Consider the following 16,752-nt stretch of genomic DNA (forward strand, 5'->3'; position numbering starts at 1 on the left):
GGGGTCAAAGTGTCCTAAAATGATAAGCAGGGTGGTTTGGTGTTTTTATGGATTTCATGATTATCACAAGTTCACAATTGAAAATAATCAAATTTCAAAGTTAAAACATAGATAGTTCATACAGTCTTGATGTAGGCCATGTAAAATTAAGATTAACGAAAAAGTAAAGTGTTTTAGCTCGGGTTCAGAAGGTACAGGAGGTATTATCTTTTTATTCATTCATTTAAGAATTTTGTCAGTATCGAGTTTAAACACCAACTCTCGAACATTTCTCGCGTGTTTCACATGAAACACAAGAAACACATAACATGGGAGAAATCTATTCTAACGATTACAGAGCTCAATAATCGAACTCATTGTAAGTAATGGCTGATAAGAGAGCTGAAGAATGGGATGATAAGGAACTGGAGAAAGTCTGTATGTTGTTAGGAAACGAGGGGACTAAAGAATATGAAGTATGTAGAGGGGGGGGGGGGAGTTAAGGGAGGGGGGAGGCGGCAGTCCATAAAAAGTCATGTACTCCGTATAATATCTTTCTTTATGATTCAAATTTTAAAAATTGCATCATAATAAATTTCATATCACGGTCCAGTCTTGAATACGATATTATTTGCATTATCATCACCATTGAAAAGTTAACCACCATTTGTTTTGTGTCTCGAGTTAAGAGATATAACATGAATATTATTGTAGAAGGTTTTTTTTCGCAGGGTTTCATTTCCGGTGTTCTCCGGGTACCATGTTTAATAGGACGTTCTACTCCGGATGGAAGTTTGACTTGAAACCTGAGAAATTCCCCGGTAGACGGGGAACGTATTGAACCTCGGACTATGTGCGCGCGTCTCTACCGTCTGTGCGCGTATCCTGACCGGACAGTTGAATCTAAGATGTGTGCGCGTGAAGACGCGAAGAGTGAGCGCCCTTTTACAATATTATGTGACATTTGATGGGATAATTTTACAAGATATATAACACGCAAACACTAGATTAGAAACAGAGAAAAACAAAACTTGCAATCTTGCAAATCTGTCCGGGTTTAAAGATTTAGTCACTTTTGGAACATTGTAAACATTGAAAGGGCTATATTAGAAAAATATTCTCCGAAAGAAAAGAACTTTGTTTATAATTCAAAAGAGCAAAAACCAGTGACCAGTAGCTCAGGACTAAGACCTAGATTGCTTTTCTTATGAATTTCAGTTTGCCCGAGGCAGGGATGTGTGAGAAACTAGGACTAACTCTCCTATTGTAAAAAGCGATGTGTTAAATAACTGAGAAATAAAGGATTTCCCGACCTAACTTTTTACTCCTCTCTGTAAAATATCTTACGAGAAATCAACAAAACTCTGTCACGATATTTTGTCTCCGGAGGGTTTCCTAAGTTGCTCCCTGACCCGAACCTGTCGAGAGTTGCTCCCTGACCTGAACCCTGTCAGAAGTTCTTCGTGATCCGTCCCACCAGGGAACCGAGTCATCAACATTCTAAATAGTCGTTTTAAATGACTCTGGACATTTAACCAAGACGAGGATGAACCGAATGGCTCCCCACTACTATGCTCCCCCTGTCCCCCCTCCGCTCCCTAGAAAGGGAATTCTCATGCTCCCTCCTCCACCCCCTCCAATGTCAAGTATTCCTCGTGCTCCAGGCTCCATGGATCCTCTCCTTGCTAAAAGCTCCACCTGGAGTTATAAACCTGGTTTTGGAAACCCGGCCAATCTGATCCCAATGGGAAGTGGAGAACGAATTCGTCCTGAGAAAATTAATAGACGAGGTTTGCATTCTCTCTCAACCTTTGATTATGAGGAGCTCGGAGCTCGCCCTGCCTCACAGAACACTGCTAGTGCAATGACTATAGCAGACGTATCTCCTAGGTTAGCCTTACAGAGAATCCTAATGCTCTACGAGAACGGAGATCACAGAGAAGCTGCAGCATTTCTCCGCCGTCTTTCTCCGCCAACCTTCCGCCAGCTCCTCCCCCAGCTCCCTGCAGATCTTTTCATCGAATCCATGCCTCACTCTCTTCCAATCCTGGAGGCATTGTACGCTAAGCTGTTCCTTGCTGGAGAAACTATCTGGCATGAGACCAGAGCTGCATCAAACCTGAGACCTGAGGCGGTAGTTTGGCAAATGGTGAGATTCTTTGCATCCCAGGAGGATGGACTCATCGGTCAAATGAGATGGGAGTTCTGTGGTCCATTTATATCCTCCTGTAAACGTCTGCTTAGTGTTTTATTATCAGCAGAACCAAAAGTGAGAAGGATTCTTTTCGAACGAAAGAAAGCTCTACAAAAAGCAATCGAAGGTTTAGGACAGCATGGCATGGTTGGAACCTCGGATGAACGATTGATGAATTTACATGATGCGCTCAAGCTTGAGTTCCAACAGGTTCAGAGGAGTTACACCAGTGCTCTGGAGCAACTGGAGAATTTATCCCTGGTGGTTGGGAAGGGAGCTAAGGGTCAGGTTGGACAGGGTAAAGCTCCAATTGCTCAAAGTCATCAAAGACAACTATCTCTGAAAGCTGATGAGATCCAGGAGAGATTAATCAAGAACAAGACTCTCCTCAACGTGGTTGAACCCACCCTGGAGAACACGTCCCTCGAGGTTCTACTCGGTATTCTCCAGCAGCGAATAGAACTGGATAAGGAATGTATGTTCCAGTTTACACAGCTCCGGAAAGAAGTCCGTCTGGTGGACGGACAAACCAGTGTTGCTCCGGTCCTTATGCGCTACCAGAGAGGGTGTCAACAGGTTAGATTTATGGTTAATTGTTTCACGGAGTAGAACCAGGAGTTCCAAGAGGAACAATATAACTCTTTATCCGGTAATAAATCCCGTCCTGGTTACCTTCATTTGATTTATTTCAACGCAAAGTAGGAACTAATCAATATTAAATGATAGGAAGATGATTTATAGATAATTTGTTGCAACTTTCTTCAATATATTATCTTTACATTTTAATTATCAATCCACTTTAACTTACTTTAAAACATTTTAAACCCACTAAGTCAGAAGCAAAATTACAGAAGTTCTTGAAGACACCCGAAGCGCCCTAAAATTCTAAAGAAAATCTCTAAGTACTTAAATAATTCCAAACACCTAATTAAAAAGAAAGTATTTCCAAATCAAAAATAAATATGTGTAAAATACCAAAGGAAAATAAGATCGTTGAAGAGATACAGATAAGAATTTATTTTAGTTTACATATAACTTTTGAGTATGATAATCTGTAAGCGTAACCGTCAAAGCTTAAAGGTTGCAGAGTAAAACTCTTTCAGTCAATAGGAGGAAAAGAGATAAACATTCTTTTAATTTGTTGATACAAAGATCTTTAAGATGGAAGACCTTAAATTCTAAACATTCTTGTCCTATCTGTGTAATGTGTGGATAGATAGGTCTTTAAGTGTATCTAGAGATATTGGTTCTTGAACCCCGTGACCGGAGAGAAAACGGTTCTAACATTCCTCCACCAGTACATAGAGCATAACGGAGTTTAGGACCACTCTGTACTTACAGCATACCGGAGAAAAAGGACCACTTTAACATGGAGAAATGAACAAATAAATACCTTCAAGTAGGAGTTAGGTTTCTCGTAGACAAATACTTTAAAAACTAAAGGCGGAGNATTTAAAAAGTTGAAGGTAAAAGAATGGGGAGGGTTTAAAGATAGGAGAAGAGAGGTCTGTTGTTAGGTTCAACCCATTTACTCAGAGAAATATGTTTAATTGCTCATATTGAGAAATATCTTCTTTACCCTGGACTTTACCCATTGTTAATATGGAGTGTGGGAAGTGGAGGGGGGGGGGGGTTAAACCCCTAAATTTCAAAACTCTATTGGCAATTCACAGACTCAAGATGAAGCCATTTCATCCTTTTCTTGAGTAAGGGGTCAAACCCATCAAATACTGTGAGCTGAAATATGGTTTAGCTCAGCAGACAACAAAATATAAGATCTCACTTCAGAGATAGTGTTTTCCAAAAAGTGTAGAGTCCGATGACTTCCAAAAAGCTGATTTTTTTAAAAATTAGCACTTAGGCCAATTTTTGTGGGAAGGATTTGAGTCTTTGCCACAAAATCAATTTTTCTAATCCCTATATCCTTACAACACGATGTCGCAGACCTTTGATATTTCAAACTTATCTAAGTTTGAAATATCAAAGGTTTGCACCATGAAGTTTTTAAAAAGTTAGCAATAAAAAATTTGAGTTTTTGGCAAAGACTCAATTCATTTAATGTTTTTAACCATAATTTTAACCCACTATATTCTAAAGAACACTGCATACTGCACAGTAGTGTGCTAAATAAATAACTTAAATTAGAGTATTTAATGATTGAAATATTAAAGCGGTATCTAGGTACTACTTGAGCTGAAATCAGAGTATTTAATGATTAAAATATTAGAACGGTATATAGGTTTTACTGGAGCTAAAATTAGAGGATTTAATTATTAAAATATTAGAACGGTATCTATAATCTATGTGCTACTGGAGCTGAAATTAAAGGATTTAATGATTAAAATATTAGAACGGTATCTAGGTACTACTGGAGTTAAAATTAGAGTATTTAATGATTAAAATATTAGAACGGTATTTAGGTACTACTGGAGCTGAAATTAAAGGATTTAATGATTAAAATATTAGAACGGTATCTAGGTACTACTGGAGCTAAAATTAGAGGATTTAATGATTAAAATATTAGAACGGTATCTAGGTACTACTGGAGCTGAAATTAGAGTATTTAATGATTAAAATATTAGAACGGTATCTAGGCACTACTTGAGCTAAAATTAAAGGATTTAATGATTAAAATATTAGAACGGTATCTAGGTACTACTGGAGCTGAAATAAAGGTGATCTATGTCCTCTGGGTGCCATTTAACTTAGATTAAACAATAATCAAACCACGCATTGTCCTTTCGAGCCAACAATCTTTTTATTAGAATCAGACAATGGTTTAGGATGGTTTAGGATGGGGTAGAAGGGAGACATAAGGCAATAAATACTTCAGATTAGAGGATATGGTTTGTTCACTGTACCAATTGTATTTATTGTTTGATAATTAAAATAAATACGGAATCATTTTTTAAAGAATGAAATAATATAAAGACATCTGTTTACGTCTTGGAATTATATTCTGGGGTTAATACTTTTGTGTATTTAACAATTATGCGTATCTTGCGCATTCGTACGGAATAATGCGTATCTTGCGTAGTCCTACGGAATAAATTGATTAAATTTATTTAACTAATTATGGGATCAAACTAAAGGAAATGAGTCTTTGCAACAATCTTATTTTCTAATTTTTATATCTTCTTACCAAATGTCATAGACTTTAGATATTTCAAACTATGAATTTTGTTAGATCAAATAGTCTAAGCTTGAAATATCAAAAGATTACACTATTAGGTTGAAAAGATATAGAGGTTTAAAAATTTGAGATTGTGGCAAAGACTCAATTCCTTTAGAAAACAGTTTTTGTAAACTATGTTGTGGAGAAATTTGAACCTACTCAATGCAAATATCATCATATATGTGTTTAGGGTAATATCGTAACGAATTTGGCATTTTTTGAAACTCCTGTTTAGTTTGTTTAAGTTGTTACATAAATCTATCTGAACCGTACGCTTGTCTGTTCAATGATCGTTCATCCTTTCTTAAACCTACGCAACTTTTGGCGTCAGTTTAACAGTTACGATGGATCAAACCTTACACTTGCCTTTTGTTAAACTCCAAAACCATTCCTTGTTGAGTTCTTCTCAATCTGCAGTATCTTGGTGCAACTAGAGATAATAAGACTTTTCCTAAACCTGGTGAACCAAGATACCCAATATGATCTTAGAAACGTAGACCTTCTCATTATCCTAGAAACTCAATCCCCCTTTTCTAACCCTGGATACCCAACCCTCTTCTCCTAACTCTGGATACCCAACCCTTCTCTTTTAACCCAGGATATCCAACCGTTCTCTCCTAACCATGGATATCCAACCCCAATCTCCTAACCCTGGATACATAACCCTCCTCTCCTAACCCTGGATACCCAACCCTCATCTCCTAACCCTGGATACCCAACCCTCCTCTCCTAACCCTGGATACATAACCCTCTTCTCCTAAACCTTGGATACCCAACCCTCCTCTCCTAACCCTGGATACATAACCCTCTTCTCCTAACCCTTGGATACCCAACCCTCCTCTCCTAACCCTGGATACATAACCCTCTTCTCCTAACCCTGGATACATAACCCTCTTCTCCTAACCCTGGATACACAACCCTCCTCTCCTAACCCAGGATATCCAACCCTCCTCTCCTAACCCTGGATACATAACCCTCTTCTCCTAACCCTGGATAAACAACCCTCCTCTCCTAACCCAGGATATCCAACCCTTCTTTCCTAACCCAGGATACCCAAGCTTTCTCTCCTAACTCTGGATTCCCAAACCTCCTCTACTAACTCTGGATACACAACCCTCCTCTCCTAACTCTGGATAAACAACCCTCCTCTCCTAACCCAGGATATCCAACCCTCCTCTCCTAACTCTGGATACCCAAACCTCCTCCCCTGGCTCCAGATGCTAAGCCTGATCTATAATTACGCCTTAACTGTCCGTATTGTCGCCTGGTTTAGAAAGTTAGATATTATCCATGAAGAATGAGACCAATGATACAAAAGGTTCTTTATTCCAACCTGAAGCTGCTCCTGGCCGCTCAATAATAGAAATTCCTAGGTCGTTATTTTATTCCAATTCATTTATCTTTCTACGCTCAGTTTTGTGTTTACTAGATATGAAACAAGGGCGGAGAATCATTAATCTATCTAGATTTTTTAATAATGTTTATCCAAGTCCTAGGACTGGAAGTAGTAGTTTCTATGGGTTGTTTATTCCAGCTTTATCTAGGTTCTAGAACTAATAGAAGGATTTAGGAACTCTTAGTTTTCTCCAGGTTGATTAGCCATGTTGTATTTAGGTTCTAGAGATTTCGGGAACTAGTAGGTTTCTCCAGTTAGATTAAACATGTTGTATCTAGGTTCTAGAGATCATACAAGGGTTGGGTAACTAGTAGTTTTCTCCAGGTTGATAATCCATGTTGTATCTAGGTTCTATAGATCAAACAAGGGTTGGGGAACTTGTAGGTTTCTCCAGTTAGATTAAACATGTTGTATCTTGGTTCTAGAGATCAAACAAGGGTTGGGGGAACTAGTAGGTTTCTCCAGGTTGATAATCCATGTTGTATCTAGGTTCTAGAGATCATACTAGGGTAGGGAATTAAGATTGTTCTCCAGATTAAATAGCCATGTTGTATTTGAGTTCTAGAGATTATACAAGGGTTGAGGAAGAAGTAGGTTTCTACAGGTTGTTGATCCTTGTTAAATCTAGGTACTGGAGCTAATGCAGGAGGTTCGGGACGAAGGAGAAGACGAAGGACAGCACAGTGATTTATCTCCCTACCAGAGCGACTCGGACTCTGCTGTAATGATGTCTGGAAATTCACCATTCATTTCGAAGGTAATAGAAAGCTAGAACGTAAGTTTGTTAATCCAATTCATCCCCGCAAACTTAGATTATTATATGTAAGAATGCACCGTGCAGAGTAGAAATCTAAAATTGCAAGTCGTTATTTTTCATATTTCCTATTCTTTATTTCCCCCAGGTGTGTTCCTGAATCATGAATTGAATCCGCCCTAGTCTGTATTCGTGTGAACTATATTGTGGGAGAAATCTTGAATCATTTAATCACTCTCTGTTCATTTAGACTTTATTTAATCTACACACTCATATTTTATTCTAAATTCTAAACACGCAAATATATTTTAATTGTAATTTATTTTACTCAAAACTTACTATTCATTCCTCCAGGTATATATTTATACTTACTTCTCCTTCCCTAGTTGTTCATTCCTCCAGGTATATATTTATACTTACTTCTCCTTCCCTAGTTCTTCATTCCTCCTGGTATATATTTATACTTACTTCTCCTTCCCTAGTTGTTCATTCCTCCAGGTATATATTTATGCTCACTTCTCCTTCCCTAGTTCTTCATTCCTCTGGGTGGTATATATTTATACTCACTTCTCCTTCCCTATTTGTTTATTCCTCCAGGTATATATTTATACTCACTTCTCCTTCCCTAGTTCTTCTTTCCTCCAGGTATATATTTATACTTACTTCTCCTTCCCTAGTTCTTCATTCCTCCAGGTATATATTTATACTTACTTCTCCTTCCCTAGTTCTTCTTTCCTCTAGGTATATATTTATACTCACTTCTCTTCCCTAGTTCTTCTTTCCTCCAGGTATATATTTATACTCACTTCTCCTTCCCTAGTTCTTCTTTTCTCCAGGTAATTATTTATACTCACTTCTCCTTCCCTAGTTCTTCTTTCCTCCAGGTATGTATTTATACTCACTTCTCCTTCCCTAGTTCTTCTTTCCTCCAGGTATATATTTATACTCACTTCTCCTTCCCTAGTTCTTCTTTCCTCCAGGTATATATTTATACTTACTTCTTCAGGTAAAGGATTATACTCACTTCTCCAAGCATATACCTTCTCTTCTTCAAGCATAAACCTTCTCTTCTTCAAGCATAAACCTTCTCTTCTTCAAGCATAAACCTTCTCTTTTCCAAGCATAAACCTTCTCTTCTTCAAGCATAAACCTTCTCTTCTTCAAGCATAAATCTTCTCTTCTTCAAGCATAAACCTTCTCTTCTTCAAGCATAAACCTTCTCTTCTTTAAGCATAAACCGTCTCTTCTTCAAGCATAAACCTTCTCTTCTTCAAGCATAAACCTTCTCTTCTTTAAGCATAAACCGTCTCTTCTTCAAGCATAAACCTTCTCTATTTCAAGCATAAACCGTCTCTTCTTTAAGCATAAACCTTCTCTTCTCTTAGCATAAACCTTCTCTTCTCTAAGCAAAAACCTTTTTTTCTCCAATCATAATCCTTCTCTTCTTCAAGCATAAACCGTCTCTTCTTTAAGCATAAACCTTATCTTCTTCAAGCATAAACCGTCTCTTCTTTAAGCATAAACCTTCTCTTCTTCAAGCATAAACCTTCTCTAATTAAGGCATGAACCTTCTCTTCTCTTAGCATAAACCTTCTCTTCTTCAAGCATAAACCTTCTCTAATTTAAGCATAAACCTTCTCTTCTCTTAGCATAAACCTTCTCTTCTTTGAGCATAAAACTTCTCCGAATTAAAGTTTTTAAAATGAATATTGTCTAGTGGAGTTAGCTCTGGGTCTGGTAGTTCTGATACAGCTAGTAACGAGGATAAGAGCGAGATCCCTGTTACATCCTCTTCATCCTCATCCAACTCTACAAAGAGAAGATCAGAGAACAGATCCGTCCCGAGACCCAGACATCTCAAACCAAAGAAAGATATTTACAAATCCTCATCAGGTTAGATTATTCCTATTCATATTCTGAAATGATGAAAACGTCCTAGTCAACTCTGTTTGATAGATCTGAGTGGTGCAAGGTTAAGCTTGAATTAGAAACCTGGATCCAATTCCAACTTGAATCAGAAAAAAATAAAATTTCATTCCAATAATTTCATCTTGCTCTGCCCCATATCCTGAAAGAGGAAAATTACTAAATTGAAATTGCTTCTTCTAAAAAGAGAAAAATGGGTTTACTATAGCAGTAAAGAAATTTTATTGAATATTCAAGATTGAGATTTAAAATTAAATTGTTTTGAAATAATAATAATTTACTGAATATCAACAATTATTATATTTTTCAACCAACTCATTGTGCAACCTTAAGTTTAACCTTCAAGAGACTTAATCAACCCTTTTCTAAGATTGTATGATGGAGATATGTTGGTTGTATTGCTTATTTTGATAATAATAATAATAACAAGCATTAAAAGGAGCCTAATACATCACATTTATAATATAGAAACGTCGAGTTTCATTGTGTATCCTCTTCGGCGCATTCCTATATAGTTGATATTTCATAATATTTCTTTATTTTTTATGATCTAATAGTTACTTTTGAAAACTTTTATTCCTGTTTCACGGATTTTTTAATGAAGACGACAGTTTCATATTTTCCAGGAATGTTCGAAAATCCAGCGCCAGCAAAATATTAAAAAAAAATAAAAATAAAAAATATTATGAAATATTAACTATATACGAATGCGTCGAAAAATAATCGATGACTATTGTTTGTAATATCTGAATGATTTGTTTGGAATTAGATTAATTATTTTACGATCCGAGTTGAATGTTGCAACTTTCCGAATTTGTATGGACGCTACGTTCTTCGGTATGAGTCATTTTTAACAATTTTCTCCTTATAGACACAACAGATAGAAGAAGGATCAGTAGCGATAAAAAACGATTATTTTTCGCCGTAAGCCTATACCCCCTTTAATTTTTCGCGAACACTTCCTTTAAAGGGACGTTAAGCGTAATTTAATGTGCCCCTGCATGCATAGATGGCAATGCTCGATTTTCACTGGCAACCTTAAAATGTTTCTGATCAAGTATGAATTAGATATTCATGTTTTTGTTTCTTTAAACTGTTTAATGTCATTTGCGACTTCTCTGCGACAGTGGCCTACATATTTCTTGCTTTAAAGAAGCCATGGAGAAATAATCAGAATTAAACACTTTTTAAATTATTAAAACGATATCATCTTCCACATTTTGTTGAGATGAAGGTTTGAAGGGTACCCTTGTAAATCGGGTATCGCCGTCTTTGTCATGGAGAGTCACTTTAAATTACGCTTACAGTCCCTTTAGGGTCATTTATCGTTGAGAGTTCATTCAACAAAAGCTGGGGCTAGTTTATCCCCTCAATGTAATCAAGAACTACTTCAAACATACAAGAGAAGATAAAATATATGGGTTCATATTCTAGGGTCCAGGATTCATATTATAGGATCCAATATTCACATTCTAGGATCAAGGATTCATATTCTAGAATCCAGGATTCATATTCTAGGGTCCAAGACTCATATTCTAGGATCCAGGATTCATATTCTAGAATCCAGGATTCATATTCTAGGATCCAGTATTCACATTATAATGTACATGGTGTACAACAATCACAAATAAAACAGATCGTGCAACTAATATACAGGGTGTACAACAATCACAAATAAAACAGATCGTATCAGATAATGTACAGGGTGTACAACAATCAAAAATATAACAGATCGTATCAACTAATGTACAGGGTGTACAAAAATCACAAATATAACAGATCGTATCAACTAATGTACAGGGTGTACAACAATCACAAATAAAACAGATCGAAGCAACTGATGTACATGGTGTACAACAATCACAAATAAAACAGATCGAAGCAACTAATGTACATGGTGTACAACAATCACAAATAAAACAGATCGTATCAACTAATGTACAGTGTGTACAACAATCACAAATAAAACAGATCGAAGCAACTTAGAGTACATGGTGTACAAAAATCTTTTCAGTTTGATAATGAACAAAAAAATGTGATCCAAGATAAAAATCCGAATGAGTGCAAACGAGTACGGCTTATAGCCAAAATAAAATATTGTGTGAAATAAGCATGGGACTGTTGTAGTTAAGTGACCCGCCATTTAAAGAAAAAGTTTAATTCGGAAAATTTCTTCATTGTTTAAAAAAATGTAACTTTAGCAGAGAAACCAAAAATGAAAATAAAAAAAATAAAAAAATAAAAACAAGGATTTATAATTCATGCTTGATTAGACAAATATCTTAAGGGTACCGTTGTGAATCAGACATGGCACTCTATCAATGGAGGGTCACTTGAAATTACGTTTACAGTCCCTTTAATTTTTTGCCAATTATTTAGTTTACACTCTATATTTATATATTTAACTAACAATATGTTTAGTTTCTGGAAGTATGAAGGGGGTGGTTTGCTCCAAGTGTGAGGATGAGGAGGACGGAGAACCTGTGTATCAGGGTATACATGAGATCAAGAAGGATCAGGATGAAGAGATGAGAAAACTAAAGGTAAACCTCGTGTTAGGATTGTTACCACAATAAAACAAAATTAAGGGCAAGGTTTCATGCCACCCGCCCCCCTCCTCCCTCCCACCTCCTAAATGGTTATTTTAGACTGTTGCACTTGTAAATTTATATTTTAAAACCTAACCTAGTATTTTCTCCATACTTGAAAAATTTAAGGTTTACTAGATACTTGAGTCTGCTGGTTTAACCTTGGTACCTGGAGAAGGAGAAACCTGGTTACAATCAAGTTGAAAAGTATCTAATATGAAAATGTAGGACAAGAAAGTATACCGTAGATGAAGATAGGCCATGACATGAAACGACAAGGACAATAAATTATATATTTATGACCGGACGCTCTAGGACAAGATAGAGAATAATCTGTAATTTCATCTTAAAGTCGAGAAAACATTAATATTCTTATCTCTACCGAGAAAACAAACCTTCAACAGTAAATTTGAAACTCAGTTCCTCTTTTAATTCAATATCATTTTAGAGTTATAAACTATCCCGTCGTAAAATATCTTTCTCTTGAAGAGAGTTTTGATTTATGATGAGATTGCTTCGGAATTTAGTCAAATAGATGGATACCTACAAAGAAACAAGAACTTAAGTCTTCAAATTGTTTTACACTATATTCTTGCCAAGATTACATTGAATGCAGAAGAGCGAATGTAACGTCCTATTCGTGGTGTTAAAAGAGCCCTAGGTCACATTTGTTGGTAACCCTGTATATTCTAAAGTACTACTGATATCCCGCAGGTTTCTCTCTCGACCTAATCCCATTTATCGGATTTTCCGACCTTCCAACCAGTCCTATTGTTCTCCTTCTCTTTAACCCGTCCTGAAGGTTTTCCGACCTTCCAACCAGTCCTATTGTTTTCCTTCTCTTTAACCCGTCCTGTAGGTTTTCCGACCTTCCAACCAGTCCTATTGTTTTCCTTCTCTTTAACCCGTCCTGAAGGTTTTTCGCCCTTCCAACCAATCCCGTAGGTTCTTGTTCTCCATTCCTGCAACCCGTCTAATGGTTCCCCTTTCATCAATCTAAAATTTTGTTTCTCCCTCCCTGAAACATGTCCTATAATTCTCCGTCCTTACAATCTGTCCTATTTTATGGGTTTCTGTTTTCCTTGCTTCACGTCCTAATATCCATTCTATGATTTTCCGTTCTTTCAAGCCGTCCTATGGTTCTCTGTCCCTGCAACTCGTCCCATGGTTTTTCATCCCTGTAACCCGCACCTGCCACCCTACCTATAGTTCTCCGTCTCTGAAACCCATCCTATGGTTTACCGTCCCTTTAACCCATCCTATAGTTTTCCGTCCCTGCAACCCATCTAATTGTTATCTGTCCTGCAACCCATCCTATTGTACTCTGTCCTTGTAACCCATCCTTTGGTTCGCTGTCCCAGAAACCCATCCAATGGGTCCCTGCAACCCATCCTACGGATCTCAGTTTGCTCAAACCATCCTAAATTAGTCCGTCCACGCAATCCATTCTATAGTTTTCCGTCCCTGCAACCCATCCTACAGTTCTCCTATCCCTGCATCCTATGGTTCTGTGTCCCTGCAACCCATCCTATGGTTCTCCGTCCTTGCAACCCATCCTATGCTTCTCGTCCCTGCAACCCATCCTATGGTTCTCCGTCTCTGCAACCCATCCTATAGTTTTCCGTCACTGCAACCCATCCTATAGTTTTCTGTCAGTGCAACCCATCCTATTGTTCTCTGTATGCAACCCATCCTATGGAACTCAGTCCTTGTAACCCATCCTATGGTTCTCAGTCTCTGCATTCCATGGTTCTTTGTCTCTGCAACACATCCAATGGTTCTACGTTCCTGCAACCCATCCTATGGTTTTCCGTCCCTGCAACCCATCCTATGGTTCTCAGTTTTGTCAACCCATTCTAAGCTACTCCGTCCCTGTAACCCATCCTATAGTTTTCCGTCCCTGCATCCTATGGTTCTCTGTCCCTGCAACCCATCCTATGCTTCTCTGTCCCTGCAACCCATCCTATAGTTCTCCGTCTAAGCAATCCATCCTATGGTTTACCGTCTCTGCAACCCATCCTATAGTTTTCTGTCAGTGCAACCCATCCTATTGTTCTCTGTCTTCAACCCAATCTATGGGACTCTGTCCTTGTAACCCATCCTATGATTCTCCGTCTCTGCAACCAATCCTATTGGTTTTCCGTCCCTGCAACCCATCCTATGGTTCTCCGTCCTTGCAATCCGTCCTATGGTTCTCCGTCCCTGCAACTCATTCTATGGTTCTCTGTCCCTGCAACCCATCCTATGGTTCTCAGTCTCTGCATTCCATGGTTCTCTGTCTCTGCAACCTATCCAATGGTTCTTCGTTCCTGCAACCCATCCTATGGTTCTCAGTTTTGTCAACCCATTCTAAGTTACTCCGTCCCTGCAATCAATCCAATGGTTCTCAGTTTTGATAACCCATTCTAAGTTACTCCGTCCCTGCAATCCGTCCTATGATTCTCTTTCCTGCAACCTGTTTTTATCTCTCCAACCTTTTTCCATTCTGCATCACGGTTATTAATAAGTAAACCGGACTGAAAACACTGGATAATACATAAAGCAATCTAAATTAAACTAATGTTTTAACTAAAATATGAATATTATTTCCTTTCCAGCTTATCGAACACAAAACCACTTGAAACTATCATATTTGAATTTTTTCTTTATTAAATGAAAAATATTAATTCTGTTTCCTTTTAAGTTTGAAGAAAATGCATGCAGGGCCCATTAAGGTGTTGTATACCTGTAAACTAAAGTTTAGTTCTTGTAAATCTTCAAATTGTAGAATAATCTTGAAAAATAAATTCAAGATCAAGAGAGGAGAAGGGGGGGGGGGATAAAACAATTTTTATCTGGATTTCAAAAAGCTTGTATATTAATAACTAAAGTGCCCGTAAAATAAAAATAAAAAAATTTTGAAAAAAAAATTATTTTTTTATTTCACGAGGAACTTCGGGCACTTCAGCTAGTATCTTTTAAAATGCAAGAACTTTATAATTATGTTTATTCCTATACATTTTGTTGTCTTGAAAAATCTAACAAAGCGTAAGTTTTTAGCAAATGTATGCGTAATGCGTATAGAATTGAATCAGGAATGCATATATTTATATTATATCTATGTATGATGTATAACTGACAAGTTGTATAAACTCAACAAACAATCCTTGCATCCATCCTTCCAGACTCACAGTGGGAGAGAACCCGGAGAGAAGCTCATTAAACTCAAGAATGGGATAGATCATTCTCCCACTTAAACCAGATTTAATTAAATCCTAGATCTTGGCTTTAATTATACAGAGAAACTTAAAAGGATCGTTCATGAATTTAAGATCATGAGGAACTCCTAATTTTTCTCTCATTTTTGAGATTAATTGCCGATGAGTGTTCTTATCTACTCCGAGTCAAAATATTGCAAATTAGCTCATAAAATAATTTTTTACAGATTTAAAAACTTTCCCTTTAATATTCATAATTCCAGGTAGAGATATCAAGACTCAATGAGGAGCTAGGAAAAGCCAGGCAGACGGTTCACAGTCTCCAGGAGGACATGGAGAAGAAGAATGTTGGAACCCTATCCTCTCCGGAGAAAAAGGCCGGGGTTCTAGTACGAAAATACGGAGAACTGTACGCACAAACCCGACTGGACACCATGGATAGCTTAGATCGTCTCCCTGAGCTGAACGGGTTGGATGATCTGAAGAGTAAACTTCTCTTCTCCGTTATTGTTGTAAGTATCCATCTATCACTTCCTAACTGAGTAATCTAATAATACTGAGATCCGCTGAACCGTGATATCAATGAGATAGTTTGAAGACCTCCCATCTATTTAATTGTATAATTATGGAGACTGGAGAGTGAGGTTGAGACCGGGAGTCAGGTTTCAATATCCTGCGGTTTTGTCTCAATTAACCAAAGGAAGTTTCTCCGGAGCTAGGGTATCCGGGAACTCAAAGGTTCCGTCAGGAGATTTGTCAACATTCATCATTAGAGCGGAGAAGTGTTTAACATATCATGGTACTTATCATGAAGGTTAGGAGAGAGTGGGATGGTTTTAAAACCTAAAGAAGGAGGAGGAGGATTTAATGAGAAGGATTCAGAATAATGTTTTGGAAAGATTAAACAGAATCGAGTTTATTACAAGTATTGGGCAGGGATTAATTGTTAATAGTGATAGATTAGAGAATGGTAATTGAACGGGAATAGAAGGGATTTTTGAGAGTATTGAGAAGGGATTCAGAAGAATTGTGAAAAGAACTAAGAATATCAAGGAAAGGATTTAGAATGTCAAGGGATATTTTGAGAGGGAGTATTGAGAATGTCAAGAAAGGATTACGAGTGAGTATTGAATGGATTGAGAATGTCAAGGGAACGATTGAGAAAGGATTACGAGGGAGTATTGAAAGGATTGAGAATGTCAAGGGAAGGATTGAGAAAGGATTACGAGGGAGTATTGAAAGGATTGAGAATGTATAGGCATTTATTGAGAAAGGATTAAGAGGGAGTGTTGAAAGTATTGAGAATGTCAAGGGATGGACTAAGAAAGGATTAAGCATGTCAAGGAATGGATTGAGAATGTCAAGGGAGGGATTAAGAAAGGATTAAGCATGTCAAGGAATAGATTGAGAATGTCAAGGGAGAGATTAAGAAAGGATTAAGAGTAAGTATTAAAAGGTATGAGAATGTCAAGGGAAGGATTGAGAAGTGATTAAGAGGGAGTATTGAAAAGATTGATAAAAAATGGGAGGGAGGGGGGGGGGG

The 16,752-nt window shown here is 37.4% G+C and overlaps 1 protein-coding gene across 1 annotated transcript in view; it reads left to right on the forward strand.

Annotated features, from left to right (window-relative positions):
* The first annotated feature begins 621 nt into the window (after window positions 1-621).
* The window catches only part of LOC111712107 (uncharacterized), a 21,244-nt gene continuing 5,113 nt past the window's right edge, over window positions 622-16,752 (forward strand). Inside the window, exons 1-7 of the mRNA XM_023486625.1 lie at window positions 622-2,749; window positions 7,373-7,501; window positions 7,981-7,996; window positions 8,128-8,191; window positions 9,216-9,391; window positions 11,846-11,967; window positions 15,473-15,721. Of these exons, the coding sequence (XP_023342393.1) occupies window positions 1,526-2,749; window positions 7,373-7,501; window positions 7,981-7,996; window positions 8,128-8,191; window positions 9,216-9,391; window positions 11,846-11,967; window positions 15,473-15,721 (1,980 nt within the window). The 5' untranslated portion in view covers window positions 622-1,525. The remainder of the gene's footprint in view (window positions 2,750-7,372; window positions 7,502-7,980; window positions 7,997-8,127; window positions 8,192-9,215; window positions 9,392-11,845; window positions 11,968-15,472; window positions 15,722-16,752) is intronic.

This window comes from Eurytemora carolleeae, unplaced genomic scaffold (assembly GCF_000591075.1).
Source record: "Eurytemora carolleeae unplaced genomic scaffold, Eaff_2.0 scaffold1114, whole genome shotgun sequence".
Classification (NCBI taxonomy): Eukaryota; Metazoa; Arthropoda; class Copepoda; order Calanoida; family Temoridae; genus Eurytemora; species Eurytemora carolleeae.